The following is a 16605-nucleotide window of genomic DNA, read 5'->3' as shown; positions in this document are numbered from 1 at the left end:
TATTTATTTATTTTTTATTTTTTGGCGGACACAACATCTTTGTTTGTATGTGGTGCTGAGGATCGAACGCGCTACCGCTTGAGCCACATCCCCAGCCCCTATACTTCCTATTTAAATCTAAGCACATAAGCTTTTTCTCAGGCTGTTGGAAACCAAATGGCATACTATAGAGCCAAGGTTTGAGAGACCCAAATGTGGCATTAAGTAGCAGTACAAGGAAACAAGTATATATTGAACTCTTCAACTGTTCTTAATAATAGAACAGTTATATGCAATAATGAATACACACACACACACACACACACACACACACACACACACACATGCAATAATGAATGCATTTGCCTTATCTTTGTCCAGAAAGGGTTTACAGCCTGGTGAGGTCCTAGATGTTGTACACTTGAGTCCTAGAGCATCAAAAAGAAAAGACCACATTCTAGGATGTTGGGCTGGGCCTTAAAGAAGGTCTCCAATCCAGATGGGTAAATGTACTTGATTCTCATAGTCGAGAAGTTTGCCTGTGTCATATTCTCAAGCCAAAAGTTAGGATATAACAAAGCCAGAGACCAAAGAAGCCAACTTATGGCCTCTTATTTTTATATTTACATGATTTACATTTTTATTTTTATATTTACATTCCATCTCCTGTCCCTATTGCTGTTTATTCCCTCCTTCATTCACAAACATTTATTGCATGCCTGCTTTGTGCCTGGCACCGTATTGGGTATAATTAATGCAACATGAACAACACTGAAATTACATCTATCCTAAAAGAGCTTAAAGTCCTGGAGGAGAGATGCAAGGAAATAGACAATTATATAACACTGATCCAATGGAGTTTTATTCAGCCATAAAGAAGAATGAAATTATGTCATTTGCAGGAAAATGGATCGAATTGAGAATGTTAGGATAAGCAAAATAGGCCAAACTTAGAAAGTCAAGGGTCCTATGTTTTCTTTCATATGTGGGAGCTAAAGAGGAAAAAGGAAAAGAAAGGTAGGAGGAGATTTCATGAAAATTGAAGGGAGATCAGTATTAGAGGAAAGAGACCAGGTGGAGGAAAGAGGGGAGGCAAAGAAGAAATATTGTGGGATGATATTGGCCAAATGATATTTTTTTAACTTTTTTTAATATTTATTTTTAAGTTGTAGTTGGATACAGTACTTTTATTTTATTTATTTATTTTTATGTGGTGCTGAGGTTGGAACCCAGGGCCTCGAACTTGCCAGGTGAGTGCTCTACTCCTGAGCCACAACCCCAGCCCAAATGATATTGTTATATTGTGTGCATATGTAACAATGAATCCCATCATTAAGTACAATTATAATGCACCAATGGAAAATATGGAGAAAGGAAAAAAAAACTAATACTGAAATACACAGTGGAATCATCGAACCCATTATGTGGATGAAATTAAGGAAGACATTCCCTGATATGGGGATTACCAGACATTTCCAGCATAGGTGACAACCTTATGTTAAGATCTTAGAGGTGGTCCAGAAATGACATCATCGTTTTAAGTGAAAATGTACACATGGAGACAGAGGAGCTTGGTAGATAAAGCTGGTTGAATGTGGTGGTGTTGGTGCTGGCTCATGGCTGGATCCCTGACTGATTGGGAAGCTGTCAACATCATCATTCGCTTATTTAAGACTGAGGTTTCCCAACTCATAAGCTGGAACCCCTAACTTCCGAGGCAACTGGCTTTGGTAAGAGTTCTCTCCAGGTGATTGGAGAGATTGTAGAAGCTTCCCACAGCTGCAGCCAGAAGCCTTTTCAACCCAGAAGCTTCCCTCTGAAGGGACATGAACAAGTCAGTTCCCATGCCCTTTAGAAATCTAAGCATTTTCTTCCTAATCTGTCTACCCTCCTCCCAGATCTCCCCTAGGCCCACATTCTAAAGTAGATGATAATAATTACTTGTTGAATGAATGAATCAGGAGAAAGTGTCACCTAAACAGAATGTCACTTTATGAGCCTATACTCACCTTATGGATATATTGAAAAGTGGGGAAAAAAGAGGTGTGGTACCTGAGTCGCTCTAGGGCTGAGGAAGTGTTCAGTTTTTAAAAAATCCCTTTCACTGCTCAGAAGTGACCCTCCCCTTCTCTTCTGAGTACGTGCAATTTCAAAACTACAAGTCCCATAAGGCCGCCACAGGCAGTCACCATCTTGACACACTTTAGCGCGCATGTCGGCGGGAGAGCGAGCGTTTGGGGAGAAGAAGCCCTGCCCCACTGCAGCCCATTGGTCAAAGGGGCCGACGGCGGGCTCAGCGGTTGGCCACTGCGCCCGCCCATCCGTCGCGTCGGTCGGGGTCAGAGTGCGCGGAGGTGAGTCGGTGTGTTGTGGACTCGTGGTGCTGGCTGCCGCTGTTGAGGCGGCCGGGAACGGGCGGTGGGGAGCAGGCGGAGCTGGCCCTGCCTCTGCCTGGCCGGCGCCGCAGTCGGCGCGGGCCGCGCCCGCCGCCGTCAACTACCCTGAGCGCCTGCTGAGGCCGAGGGAGACGTCGGGGCCTGCACCTGGAGCAAGCCTGCCGCGCTGGCCCCGAGGAGGGGGCGTTGCCATGGCGACAGCCTCTCCCGCAGCTGACGGGGGGCGGGGGCGGCCCTGGGAAGGAGGGCTGGTCTCCTGGCCCCCTGCCCCTCCCCTTACGCTCCCCTGGACTTGGATGGGTCCGAGTTGGGGGCAACACCCTGGGGTGGGTGATGCTGAGAGCCCCCTCCCCCAGCCTAGGCCCTGGTTAATGCATGCGGGTGGCGGGTCGTGGCTTGTATAGTTTCTGCAGTTTGGGGTGCTGGCCGGTGTGCTCACCCCCGATGCATGATCTACTGAGTAGCGTTCTGGTGTAGGGGGAGCGGGGCTGGGTTTTGCCAGACAGATTGGGTGAGTTGATTAAGGGGGCTGACTCCTTACTTGGAATTACTAGAGAGGTTTGACCAGAGAGGCTAGAAACAGCAAGGAGATAGTAGAGAGAGAATTTTCCCTCTCCCCCTCCCGACACATGCACACAAAATTAGCAGTTTACCTCTGTAAATTTGAAGCGATGGAGGGAGTGAATCGGGGCCTAACCTGGCTACCTTTCTGTTTGCCTTTCCTGCAAGTGGGCAGCAACAGGTGTTTTCTTAAGACAAAAAACCAAAAAACATTAATTTGGATTGAGGCAATGACTGTGAGTTCTTGCAAAAATGTAACTTCCTTTTAAAATTTATTTATTTTGTTGTTGTTGCTTCTTGTTGACTTGAAAGATGCTGGATATGGGGGTCCCTCACTAGGTATGTGGAGTTTGTTCTTACGGCTGAATTTGGCAACGAATAGTGGCCACTGTGTTTTTCTGCTAGAGGTCTCTGGCCACTTGTATGGCATTTGCTCTCTTTCATCAGTTTCCCAGCATTAGGGCAGCAAAACATGAATTTCATTGGCTAAAGACTATTCTCTGTTTTAATTATAGTAGGTTGTGATTGGATGTGGGTTTTTTTTTTTTTTTTTTTTTTGACTTGTAGTACTGGGGATTGAAACTAGGGCTTCCCACTTGGTAAGCAAGTGCTCTATCACTGAGGTACATCCCCAGCCCTTTTTAAATTTTATTTTGAGATAGGGTCTTGGTAAATTTTGTCCAATCTGACCTTGAGCTTGCCATTCTCCTGCCTCAGCTTTCCAAGTAGCTGGGATTACAGGTGTGGGCCTGACCTGGTTTTCAATTGTAGAGTTGCTACCAGAAATTGACTTCATCAAATTCTGCTTTATTCTGACTTTATCATGTACAGTATACCTTGTTTTAGTGGGTTCGTTCTTGGAGCCTAAGTATATTATACCTGAATCCCCTACCATTTAAAAGCCAATTTATAAACAGGGACTTGGAGTGTGACTCCTCTAATGTGTGTCTGTGATCTTAGTTAGAAACCTACTTGGCTGCCTTTCAGCAAGAGGTGCAGAATGGGGGAAGGGAGCTGCCAGTAAGTGATTGATAAGGTTTCCTTTATGGATTCTGTGTTGCTTCACTGGAGCTCAGAGCACTTTGGCAACTTAAGCACTCCAAATTAAAAGCTCATTAACAATTCCTGCCCAAAGATCCTGTAAATAATCAGCTAGCTAGGTCATAGAGCTTGCCTAAGAGTGCCTCCTCCAACTTGAAATTTCTAAATAAAAGTGCTTATATTCCCTTTCATTTTGAAAAGTGTTTTCTCTGTGGTGGGGTAAGTTAGTGAGGGGCTTTTTCCTGGAGGACCTGAGTAGAATGAAGTCTTAAATGTGTATAATGGTAGACAGGAATGTATTGGTTCCACTTGTGCTTCTTTGTGTAAAGGGCATCACTAGCTTATAGGATCATCATGCAACTTCTGGTTCTTTGGAAAATCTGAATTAGGTGATAAATAGGAAAGGTGTCCATTGATGGTTTGAGTTGGGGTTTGGTTACTTTGACTTTCTTAGAACTTGAAGCAGAATTGGAAATATCCTGAAAGTGTTTCCTGGTATTTGTGGCCATTTGCAATATGGCCTGTGGGTTTGTGGCAACTAACCCCTGCCTCAGTCCTGACCTAGCCTTAGTTCCTGAGTTTGGAATATTGTCAGCCTTACTAGTATCTCCTTGTCTAGATAGGATTCTGAAATTATCTAGTGAGCCACCACTTCATGGCCATCTTTCTCAACCCAGGCTCAGACATTGTAAATATTTGATGTTTCTAGGAAGTAAGTCTCCTTACCAAGAAAAGGATATTACTAGAGAACATGAAATCCATCATTCCAAAACCAAATATGGTACTAATAACTTCTGGAAGTTCTGTAGGAAACTGTTTTTCTACATAGATAGCTGTTATCCCAAAGTTTTGAGTTTAGGAATTTGAGGTGTAGAATGATCCTTAGTGGGGATTTGATCCTTTGTGTTGAAATAGACTTGTTGCAGAGATATGTGTTTGTCCACAGCATTGGGGCTTTCCAGCTCTCACAGAACCTTCAGCATCCCCAGCTGCCAGTCTTGGCATCTTCGAAGTAAGGAGAGGTGAGAATCCTGTTGCATGGTCAAGTTTGACTTGACTTCTTTATCAGTATTTGGGCTTGGTGGGGGTGGGGGTGGGACTGGTGCAGATTGATTTTCTGTAGCTTCTTTTATTAGGCAGCATATGCTCAAAACTATGGAAACTTCCCTAAGACTTTAAATTGAGAATTGGAATTGGGGATTCAGACTCTTGAGCTCTCTCATGATTTCTTTTAATGGGCATCTCATGAACACCCTTTACTTTCAGGATGGTTGAATAGAGCTAGAATAGTCCATTATCCTGAGAAATACATGTCTTAATACAAGAGGATGAAACACATACATTTGATTCTTTTATTTTAATATTTTTTTAGATGTTGGTTATTTTATTCATTTATTTATATGTGGTGCTGAGAATCGAACCCAGTGCCTCACACATGCTAGGCAAGTGCTCTACCACTGAGCCACAACTCCAGCCCAACTTTTGACTCTTAATGTATTTGACCAAAGCCTTTGTGATATTGGTTTAATTTGAGTTGTGTGAATAGCTTTAAGTGAATAGCTAGTCCCAACCTGTCTCCATTTTGCCAGGATCAGGGGCTTGCTAAAAAGGCAGACTCTGATGATTATTATCTAGGGTCTTGGAGGCAGTTTGTCTAATAACTAAGGGCCAAGCAATTTGCTAGTTCCTGGAATTGTAATGGTGAACAAGACAGCCACTGTCCCTGACACTAAAGAACTCAAAAATTTATGGGAGAGAAAGATAGTAAAGAGGCAGTTAGTTATACCTGAGAGTGCTCTAGTAAAGGAAGTGCAAGTTCTTTGGGAGTGCAGAAGTGTCCCTAACCCAGACTTATGTATGCAGGAACAGCTTCTCAGAGGAAGTAACCACTTCACCTAGATTTAGATGAAAACACAAGGAGCCAAGTGTCAGAGCTTTGTTGAGTTTGAGAAAGTCCAATGTGATTTAAACAGTGCTTAGTACGCAGGGGCAGGAGAGATAAGTTGATGGCAGAGCCTTATAAACTCTTAGAATTAGACCTGGAGTTATGTGGGTGGGTAGAAAAAGATTAGAAACTGGTAAATCTTTTCTGTAAAGGACAAGATAGTAAATATTGATCCTTTGTGGTGGCTGCTTTACACAACTTGGCAGTTATGTGTGAAAGCAGCCATAGACAGTTTGAAAATGAATGAACATGGCTGTATTTCAATAAAACTTTATTTATAAAAACAGGTGGCATCTGTATTTAATATATGGACTCTAGTTTGCTGTCCCTTAAGAATAGTAGGAAGCCATTAGAAGGATTTAGGTAATAGAGTGATGTTAGTTTTGTGTTATAGAAAGTTTGCTTTGATGTCAGTGTGAAGAATGGATTGAAGGGGACAGATAATACTTGAAACGGACCAATAAGGAAGCTGTGGCAGTTACATGGATAGCATTTTATATTTCCCCTTTTGTGGAAGTATTTTGGTCCTTACAATGAAGTATAACTGCATCTTTGTTTTCATGGTTATATTGGTTCTCTTCACTAACTTCTTGGTTATCCACTGTAGCTTAAAGTATGTCTGTCAAGGAATGTGTTGATAATATCAGCTCCTATTTCACAGACTAGAGTAGATAGAAGAAAGGAAAGTTGATATAGAATGAATTCAAAGATTTTGGGAACTATTTTCTTTTTCTAAATTTTTTTTTTAAGTTGTAGCTGAACACAATACCTTTATTTTATTTATTTGTTTCTATGTGGTGCTGAGGATTGAACCCAGCTCCTTGCACATGCTAGGCAAGTGTTCTACCACTGAGCCACAACCCCCAGCTCTGGGAACTATTTTCTATTGAAGGAAGTATGGAATAAATAAAGCCCTGGAAGGGATATTGGTTTTAGGGTTCATGGCTTAATGTCAGTTGCTTTAAACTTACTTGAACTATACATACAGAAACTGACCCATTTTCCTAAGCTTTCTAGGGAATTGTCCTCTTTCTGTCCTACTCAGTCTCTCCTTTCCTTGCTTGCAGCAGACTGATGACCTTTTCCCAATTTTAGAAATTGTTTCCTGGTTCGGATATGATGATTTGTCAGGCACAGGAACCAAATAAAGTATTTGTTGAGTGTCTAATGAGATTATAGCACAGAGCCCTGTGTTTGCTCTTGACTTTTGTCTTCCACATTGCTAGAGGGAAGCTTGTAGGTTCCACCCCAAACCTCTAGGTTTCTTTTCTTTTTCTTTTTTTTTTTTCGGGGGGGGGGTGTTACTGGGATTGAACCTATGGGTGTTTAACCACTGAGCCACATCCCCAGCCCCACCTTTTTCTTTTTTAAGTTTTGTGTTTTGAGACTGGACCTTGCTAAGTTGCTGAGGCTGACTTTGAACTTGCAATCCTCCAGCCTTAGCCTCCAGAGTTGCTAGGATTACAGGCATGTGCCACTGCATTTGGCTCAGCCTATAGCCTTCTGATAGTAGTGTTTATGTGACCTTGCACAAGTGACTTAGCTCTCTGAGCTTCACTTTCCTATCTGTAAAATGGAGATAGAGGACTTAATAGGTTGGTTAAAGGCTTTGGTAATGTATATAAAGCTGTTAGCACAGTGCCTAGATACATTTTTATTACTAATAGTATTTTACGCAATGATTTTTTTTTTTAAAGCAGGAAATAGTTGACAAGTACTTTTGAGTCAGCACAGTTGTCATTGTGTCCATATGATAGAAACAGCCCAGAGCCAGCACATAGGAGGAAGTTACAACAAAAGCAAGGCACTGTCCTGCCTAATGGAAAATTTGCACACAGCAGGAGTTCCATTCAGAATCCCAGAACTTTTGGAGGTATGGACCTTAGTCTCAACACCATCAGTAAAGTGAGTTGAATGAGCAGTTTCCCAGTAAATTTCACCTGTGACAATCATACCTCCTTGTTTGTCTGGGGCCATTTATTGGTATTGTCACCCTTGTGGCCCTACATCTTTGTAAAGTGCCTCTTGAATTTTTTAGATTGCTTTTACCACCACTGCAGGAAGTTGTTCAGATAGTATTCATTTCCTTGCTACCATGTGAGGAAACTGAGGCCCAACAAGGTTAAGTGAGTTGCCCAAAGTCATACTGTGAGTTACTGTCAAAGCTAGTGCACATTTGCCTCCAGATGAAATTGCGTTTGTTTATTACTGTGATTTCTCTTTCCTTGAGTGGGAGATGTGTAGTCATTGCAGAACTGCAGTCTGATACATGCCTTGTCCATATCTTTGAGGCTTCATTTGAGTCCTACTGTATCTCTTTGGTTCGTTTGGGTTTTAATGTTTGATGACTGCTAGGACCAGACCTGTTGGGAAGCAGATTCCCTTTGGGTTGTTGTTTTTAGCCTTTTCTCCTTTGGGGACATTCCTTGGGGAGCCTTGGGTTACAAGAGATTGCTTTGATATGTTCAAAATTGTGCCTTGTGCCCCACAGCTACAGGTAAAATCAAAAGGCAGATAATTTATGGGAGTGTCAAAGCTGGCCGCTGGCACCTCGGGAGGCCATTAGTATGCCTGTTCAGACCCTCTGTGTCCTTGCAATTGATTCCTCTTTGCATGAGCCTGATTTGGGAAGCTGTAGATCTGTGGGTAGTGATTGGATGTGACAGTCCAAACACCGGTCCCTAAATTAATCCTTTTAATAGTATTCTGGCACCAAGGCAATTTCTCTTTCTCTCTCTCAACTGGGGAGGACAGAATGGGGTGGACTGGGAGAAGAATAGAAAGGAAGGAAGGAAGGAAAGAAAGAAAGAAAGAAAGACCCTTTGTTTGGTGCCTGGGCTGTGCTCTGTTTTGGCATGTTCTAATTCCAGAGCAGTGGACTTTGGGCATATTAATTCATTCAGCAAACTCGTACTTAACTTTGTGCCTGACCCTGTGCTGGATACTGGGAATACAGAAATGAACAAAATGTAGTCCTTGCACCTAAGGGTCTAACTCAGTGTTTCTCAAGCTTTTAAAACTCTTTCACCATTTAGATCTAAAAAATAAATCTTGCTGGGCGCGGTGTACACATCTGTAATCCCAGCGGCTAAGGAGACTGAGACAGGAGGATCACGGATTCAAAGCCAGCCTCAGCAATTTAGTGAGGCGCTAAGCAAATCAGTGAGACCCTATTTCTAAATAAAATTCAAAATAGGGCTGGGGATGTGACTCAGTAGTCGAGTGCCCCTAAATTCAATCCCTGATACCATAAATAAACAAACAAGTAAATAAATAAATAAATATCATGCCCTTCTTTAATGCTGTATATGAAATTTTAAAGTACATGAAGGAGTCTCAAAAAAAGTCAAGGCATTAGCATATTTGATATGCTTTTTTTTACATAAACATGCACACATATGCCTATATATAGCTATTTTCTATTCTTTTCTCAACTCCTTGAAAATTATTACTAGAAGGAAAATGGATACCTAGCATAGAGAAAAGTTACAAAATAAGAATAAACTGCGTTACTGAATAATAAGCAATTAACTTTCTGATGGGTTATCAGAGCTATTAAAAGGGGGAGATTTGAGCTGGGTTTTGGAGAAGGGTTGATAATTTGCCTAGTGAAAAATAGAGGGGCATTCCAATATAGAGGGAGTAGCATTTGCAAAAGTTCAGATTTGGAAAAGGAAATGTCACATTTGGGGACCTGGGCAAGAGCTGATTGTAACCTTCCTCCTGCCAGTTTCTCACTCTGTAAGGTGGGAAGATTTGCACCTCTGGAATTGTATTTGAGAAGGAGCTTTAAGTTCTCCATTGTGTTTTAATTCAAGACATCCCTTCCTGTTCCTACTTTTGTGCTCAGGGCTGTAATTTGTTTTTCTTTTTAAAATTATTATGAAATCAAATTTGGTTGATTTAGGTTTAATCACTGCCTAAGTTTGAGTTACTTCTGGTTAAAATCACACCTTACTTAAAAAGAAAAATTGGGGCTGGGGCAGTGGTAGAGTGTTGCCTAGCATGCACAAAGCCCTGGGTTCAATTCCCAGCACCAAAAAAAAAAAAAAAAAAGTTAGATTTTTCTGGGCATGTTGGTGCACATCTGTAATCCCAGCAGCTTGGGAGTCTGAGGCAGAAGGATTGCAAATTCAAAGCCAGCCTCAGCAACTTAGTGAGGTCCTAAGAGACTTAGGGAGATCCTGTCTCATAATAAAAAGACCTGGGGATGTGGCTCAGTGGAAAAGTACCTTGGATTCAACCGCTGGTACAAAAAAAAAAGATAAAGAAAGAAAAATTAAAATTGATATGCATTGTTAGCCCTGTGACCGATGGAGAATCCATCAAGTGTGGAAATGTGGGCCATCAAACATGGTAGAGGAAACTAAGAGTACCCAAAGAGTTGGGTACCTTTTAGCCTTAGTTTCCTCAGGTGTAAAATGGAAATAGTGTTAACCATTTTGCTTGATATTTGGTAGTATTAAATGAGATTAAGATCTATAAATCACCAACACAGAAAATGGTGTTTCCCTTTCCTCTTTCTCATGTTTTAACTGTAGCTCCCTTTTATTGAGCACTTACTATCATGCAGAGCATTGTACGTACATTATTTGATTGAATTGAACCCAAGATATTGGTATTATTTTAGCTATTATTACAAAGAATATGCAGTCGAGTTAGGATTTGAACCTAGATTTTTCTGACTCAAGTGTTTTAACAACTAGATTGTATGGCTCTGCTTCAACACCAGTTCTCCATCTTGAAAGCAAGAGCCTAGAAGATATTTAAACAGTATGATCATCCCTTTAAGTACCTCCCATACTATAGACAATATCTACAGAACAGCAATATCTACTGTTCTGTAGATATTGTCTATAGTATGGGAGGTACTTAAAGGGATGATCATACTGCACCCTCCCTCCCTCCCTCCCTATCTTATTTTCTGTACCTTAGGAAACAAGACTTTATGTCCTCTTGTATGTAATGGACGGGCAGCTGACTTGTAGGACTTTACTAAGAGATGTCGTCCAACTTTGGTCCCTGGAAAGAGTTTGACCAAGTTGTAAGCATGCTGATGGTTTAGCAAACAGCAAGCAAATTATAAATAGTTGCCTCTTGATGTGTGCTGTTTTGAGCTGTTGAGATGGACCAGTTGAAGCTAGCCTGCTATGGCTTTGTTGTTGCCATGAGAATCTGGTGTTCTTGTAAGCCTTTAGTGAAAGTCCTTAGGTAATTTGGGATTAGCAATTGTTTCTGAAGTGGGAAGCACACCTTAGCCCTGCCTTGGAGCAGAAGTTATAGGATAAGGGCAGTGACAGGTTGCAAAGAGGAGTAGAGTGTTTTGTTGAGGTGAGGGTCCTCCTTTAGAGTTCTTCCTTCCTTATCACGTTGGGGTCATCAGAAAGTCGTATAGAGTTTGTGGGGTATATCATGCTTTCTTTTGTCTCCAGTTTGTAGCCTTGAGTGGAATAGACAGAGCCTTCAGATTCCTGTCTATTCTATGAGACTGTAGAGAAGATTGGGGGATGAGTGGAGAGCTCTACTCCTTGCACTGGAGCCACGGCCTAGTTCTAGAGACCTGGTTCTGTTCTTTCTCTTTCTTGCTGTGTGAACCTTGGGTGCTCCTTTTTCTTCCTGGGCTTCATTTCTACTGGCTGACTAGACTATGTTGCCTCTGAGGTTTTCTTTTCTTTTGACTGTTTGATTTTTGTGGAAAGATTTCTGGCAGTAAGGATACATTCTTTAATTGAAGATTATGATTCTAAAGGCATGCGGTCTATTTATGTCCTTACCAAGCAACTTTTTACTGCCTAAGACAAAGCTTGGGACTAGGTGAGTTACAAACAGATGGTACAGTGTTCTTTGTTGTTGCTTCTGTGACTCAGGGCCTGAGCACCTGTGATGCTATAGGTCAGACCTGGGCAGGGACTTGCCCTAGGACTGAAAACTGAAGAAGCTATAGTTCTAGTGGTTCAGGTATTTCTAGTTAGTTGAACACAGGAACCTCCTCTGGTACCTTGGAGTTTATCTGGAAGATACCCCTGCCTCCCAGTCTGGCTTTTAATGGCATGGATTGAATATAGGGATGCTATCAATCCCCATGTTCCCAAAGATTCTAAGTCTGTGTGGTTGGGGAGGTGGAGTGGAATAGACCACGTGTTTCCTGATGGACTCCTCTGCTTGTCCCATCCCTGAGGCTCCCCTGGCCTGTGTATGTGGAGTTGAAGAATGACCCCCTCCCTCTACTCTCCCTTCCCCCTTCTAGTAATGGAGGCTATAAAATGTCTATTTACCCAAGACACCAGAACGACTCCTCTGTGGTTCCACTAATCTGGTGATTTGGTGCTTCTTTGGTCTCTCAGGTAAATACAGATTGAGTCTTTTTATAAAGGCATATTATTTCCCTCATTAAATGTGTGTCTTGGCACATGTGTTATTTACCTGATAGACAGTAATGGCTGCAGAGGAGCCATTGGTGTCTGTTGTGTAAATATGCTGTACAGAGACCATCCTCCAGGGGCTATGGCGCAGGCCTGTTTCTCCAAATCAGGCTGGCCCCAGGGCAGTCCATATTTACCCCTCTTCTGTCCCCTTTGGAGGACCAATCCCTTCATTTTGAGGAGAGAATCATTCATATTCCCCCTTGCTGTAGGCTGCTTACTACCTTTAATTTGTTAGAAGTAAAAGGAGGTCTGAGAATAAATGTGTAAATCTTGTTCTCTGATTAAAGATAGTTTGCAGAAATACAGAGAATCATAAACTGTTTCTTTTTAAGTTCTGTCCCTTAACTAAATATTCAAAGATCCAGTTGAGGTTGTAAACTGCGAGACTTATATTCTTCAAACCTGTAACTAAAGTACAAAGACATCAATATGAAAGAGAAGCCCTTCAGCTGCCAGAAGGTACAAGAACAGGTGGAATGTCATGTAGGGAGTGCTGAGGTATTTCTTGATAGCCGTCTGGGGCCTCAGTGCCAGTGAGGGGATCATGGAATAGGGGCTCTTCTGATGAAGACTCAACTTGATAGAGACTGTTTGGGCTGAGGGGATGCTTTAGGGCTCGATTTTGCCAAATTTGCTGCCAGAGGGTACACGGTGGGGAGATCTCTCTCTCCCTCTCTCTCACCCTCCTTCTCTCTCCTCTCACCCTCCTTCTCTCTCCTCTCACCCTCCTTCTCTCTCCTTCCCTCCCTCTGTCTCTGTCTCTCTTTTTCACATACCACTTGTTCTGGTTTTTACTTTTTAGATCACATCATACACAGACTTTATTTATATTTAGTATTATTTTTTATTTTGCAGTGTTGGGGATTGAACCCAGGGCTTTATGCATGCTAGGCAAGTGCTCTTCCACTAAGCTACACCCCCAGGCCTGCATATGGATTTTTAAAAATAATTTTTTAAAAGTTTGAAACAGTCCTAATTTACATAAAAGTTGTAAGTACAGCACAAAGAATTTTTTCCTGAACTATTTCAGGGTTAAGTTCCCAAACTAGTGCCCTATCGTCCTGAACACTTTGTATTTCCTACAAGCAAGGACATTTCTTAACCACAATACAACCATCAAAATCAGGAAATTGACATTAGTATGTCGCCTCCATCTAACTCACAAATCCCATTCAAGTTTTACCAGTTGTCCCAGGAATGTTCTTTGTAGCAAAATGATATGGTTCAGAATCATGGGTTGTATTTAGTTATCAAGTATTATTAGTGTCTTTTTGACTTTCCTTGATGTTCATGACCTTGACACATTTGAAGATTACAGGATGGTTATTGTGTAGATTGGCTCTCAATTAGGGCTTATTTTTTTTTAATTTTCTCATGATTAAATTCAGGTTGTGCCTGTTCAACAAAATGTTGTAGAAATAATGCTTTGTTCCTATTGTATCTTTCAGATGGCATGTGATTTTAATTGATATTACAGATGATGTTTATTTTTGATCAGTTGATTAAGGTGATGTCTGTCAAGTTTCTGCATTATAAAATCATTTCCTTTTATAGTTAATAAGCATTTTATGGAGAGATACTTTGAAACTATGTAAATATCCCTCAATTAACTTTAGTTGTATTCATTTATATTTTTTTGGACTCATAGTTTCCCTAGTTTATTCAATGTATTTTAATCCATTACTATCATTAATTATTCAGGGTGATTTTTCTGGTACAACAGGATTTTCCAGGCCTATCTTGTTCTTTTTCTGCCATAGCCCTGGAACCAGCCATTTCTCCAAGGAACTCTGGTTCTTTTTTTTGGGGGGGGGGGCGCTACTGGGAATTGAACTCAGGGGCACTCAACCACTGAGCCATATCCCCAGCCCTATTTTGTATTTTATTTAAGAGACAGGGTCCCACTGAGGCACTTTGAACTTGCCTCAGTCTCCCAAGCCCCTGGAATTAACAGGCAAGCATCACCTTGCCCTGCAACTCAGGTTTTTTTTAATAGAGAATGGTATTTAGAAGCCAACCGAGTGGTGCTGCTTCCCAGCTCTTCTTTAGATGGAACTAGAAAATATTTATGTGTGTGTGAATATGTATATTTGTGTGTGTATGTGTATATATATGTAATTTGTATATATACATACACACATACATACCTACTCATACTAAATATATCTACACTTAAATATCCAGGTCTAAGGCAGAAACTATGAGTTTGTACTCTTACTGCCAATTCCAATCTGGCACCACCTATTTTCTCCTTTTTTTTTTTTTTTTTTTTTTTTGTACCAGGTATTGAACCTAGGGGCATTTAACCACTGAGCCATGTCCCCAGCCCTTTTTTGTGTATTATTGAGAGACAGGATCTCACTGAGTTGCTTAGCACCTTGCTAAGTTGCCGAGGCTGGCTTTGAACTCGTGATCCTCCTGCCTCAGCCTCCTGAGCCACTGGGATTACAGTTGTGTACCACCAAGCCTGGCACCCTTTTCATATTTTAACTACTTTCTTTAACAGTGAGAAACCTGGTTCCCATTATCTTTAGTGTATGTACTTCTTTGCTCAATCCCTCTGAGTGTAACCAGTCTCCCATTGCTGGCCGTTGCCCTGTTTCACTCACTCCTTAGTGCCTCTTTTGTCCTGCCCATGACTCCCCAGAGTAGACTGCCCTGGACATGAATGCCTCCTCACCTGTCTTTGGCTCTGACATGCTGCACACCTTCCCACATCTTCAAGGATGCCCTCTTAGCCCTGCTTGGGCTCTGACTCTTCCCCCACACCTCTGTATCTCCCCTCCAGCTGATGTAGGCAGTACCTTCTTCTGCTATAGGGTTAAATTTTTCAGGAAGGGAAGAGGAAGAGCTATCCTCTTTTCTTGATTTGAACTGAACTTAGTTTTTAGAAGAAAGGAAGTAAGGAACCAGTGACTGTTGACATGTGGAGGCCTAGCCTTCTAATGTCTATTTTTAAGACTTCCTATAAGAGATGCCTTTTGATGTGGGTGAAATCAGGTGAGAAAACAAGGCCTACAGGCCAGAGAACCTCTAGCCATCCATGTGTTGTTCATGGGAAGGGATAGGGTGTATATAATGTGCTTTATGGGCGGTCTGGAGCATTCTAGGGATGGAGGAAACACTGATGTAACTCCCCGAGGCTGCCTGATGCATTAATTAGACTTATAGGCTGGGGATATGGGGATCCAGGCTTGAACAGGTGGGCATAGCCTACTGTATGATAGTAGTAATAATAGTAAGCTAATATTTATTCACCCCTTATGTCCCATACATTGTTGTTAGTGCTTTACATGTGTTATTGCATTTCATTCTCACTTAAAGAGTGGGTAGTGGTGTTATTGTCATTTTACAGGTGAGGAATTGAAGAACAGAGCTTGCCCAAGGTGCCATGGCTATTAAGTGATAAAGTCTGAACTCAAACCTGGAAGTCCTCATTAATCATGATGCTTAATTGCCTGTATTTTGCAGATAAGAGTTTATCTATGCTGCATATACTATAGACATATTGGAGAAGGTTAAAGATTTCAAAAGTCCTTATATGTGGTCTGATTTCAAGGGGTTACAGAGGGACTTTTGATCCAAATTAGCAGATGGGTGTCTGCCATCTCAATAAGGTTTCCCAGTACTATTCAGGAGTAGGTGATGTGATAAGTTATTTTAGATTCTGGTTTTCAAAGGGATGTTGGCCCTTTTGCCTTTCCAAGAGATTCCATAATGAAACTCAATCTAGCCTTTGTCACCTGGGTTGAGGAGGTTTGGCCACATTTTGGGGGAGACTATAAGCAAGTGCTGTGCTTGTTCAGGATCCATGAAGAACTTAAAATCCTTTTGGTTTTCATTCATTTGGGGAAATTAAAGACCTACACTAGCACATATCCTAACACAGGCAAATGATTGTACTCATTTAGTGAATCAGGAGAGAAATGGAAAAAAGAAGTGATAATGTGACATAGTCCATTTTTTTTTGCCCAGGTAGTAGTGACCTCATTGCCTTTGAGTATGCTTGGGATTCACAGTGTGCTGTCCCCACTACCTGATATGGAGAGAGCCAGGTGTTCACAGCCATTCTGAGGCAATCGCATTTGGCTATGTTGAAATGGGGCCTCAAAAAGCATAAATTATGGTTATATCTGTATTGAGTGGTAGGATTTCTTGTTTGAAAAGTTGAAGGAAATTTGAGTGTTAGGTGTAAAAGGAAGAAAGACAAAATTGTTGCTTTGTTCCTTATTTATATTTTTTTGAAACTTGAGTTATT

At 41.5% G+C, this 16605-nt stretch overlaps 1 protein-coding gene across 11 annotated transcripts in view; it reads left to right on the top strand.

Annotated features, from left to right (window-relative positions):
- The first annotated feature begins 2315 nt into the window (after positions 1 to 2315).
- The window catches only part of Eri3 (ERI1 exoribonuclease family member 3), a 133080-nt gene continuing 118790 nt past the window's right edge, over positions 2316 to 16605 (top strand). For 4 of the 11 annotated variants that reach the window (XM_026397709.2, XM_026397706.1, XM_026397707.2 and 1 more), the window contains exons 1-2: positions 2352 to 2701; positions 4924 to 4999. In XM_026397709.2, coding sequence (XP_026253494.1) covers positions 2567 to 2701; positions 4924 to 4999 — 211 coding nt within the window. In that variant the 5' untranslated portion in view covers positions 2352 to 2566. The other 7 variants (XM_077791036.1, XM_026397714.1, XM_026397710.2 and 4 more) reach the window with 6 other exon arrangements.

The sequence above is a fragment of the Urocitellus parryii genome, chromosome 11 (assembly GCF_045843805.1).
Source record: "Urocitellus parryii isolate mUroPar1 chromosome 11, mUroPar1.hap1, whole genome shotgun sequence".
Classification (NCBI taxonomy): domain Eukaryota; kingdom Metazoa; phylum Chordata; class Mammalia; order Rodentia; family Sciuridae; genus Urocitellus; species Urocitellus parryii.
This window is presented reverse-complemented; position numbering and strand designations above follow the sequence as displayed.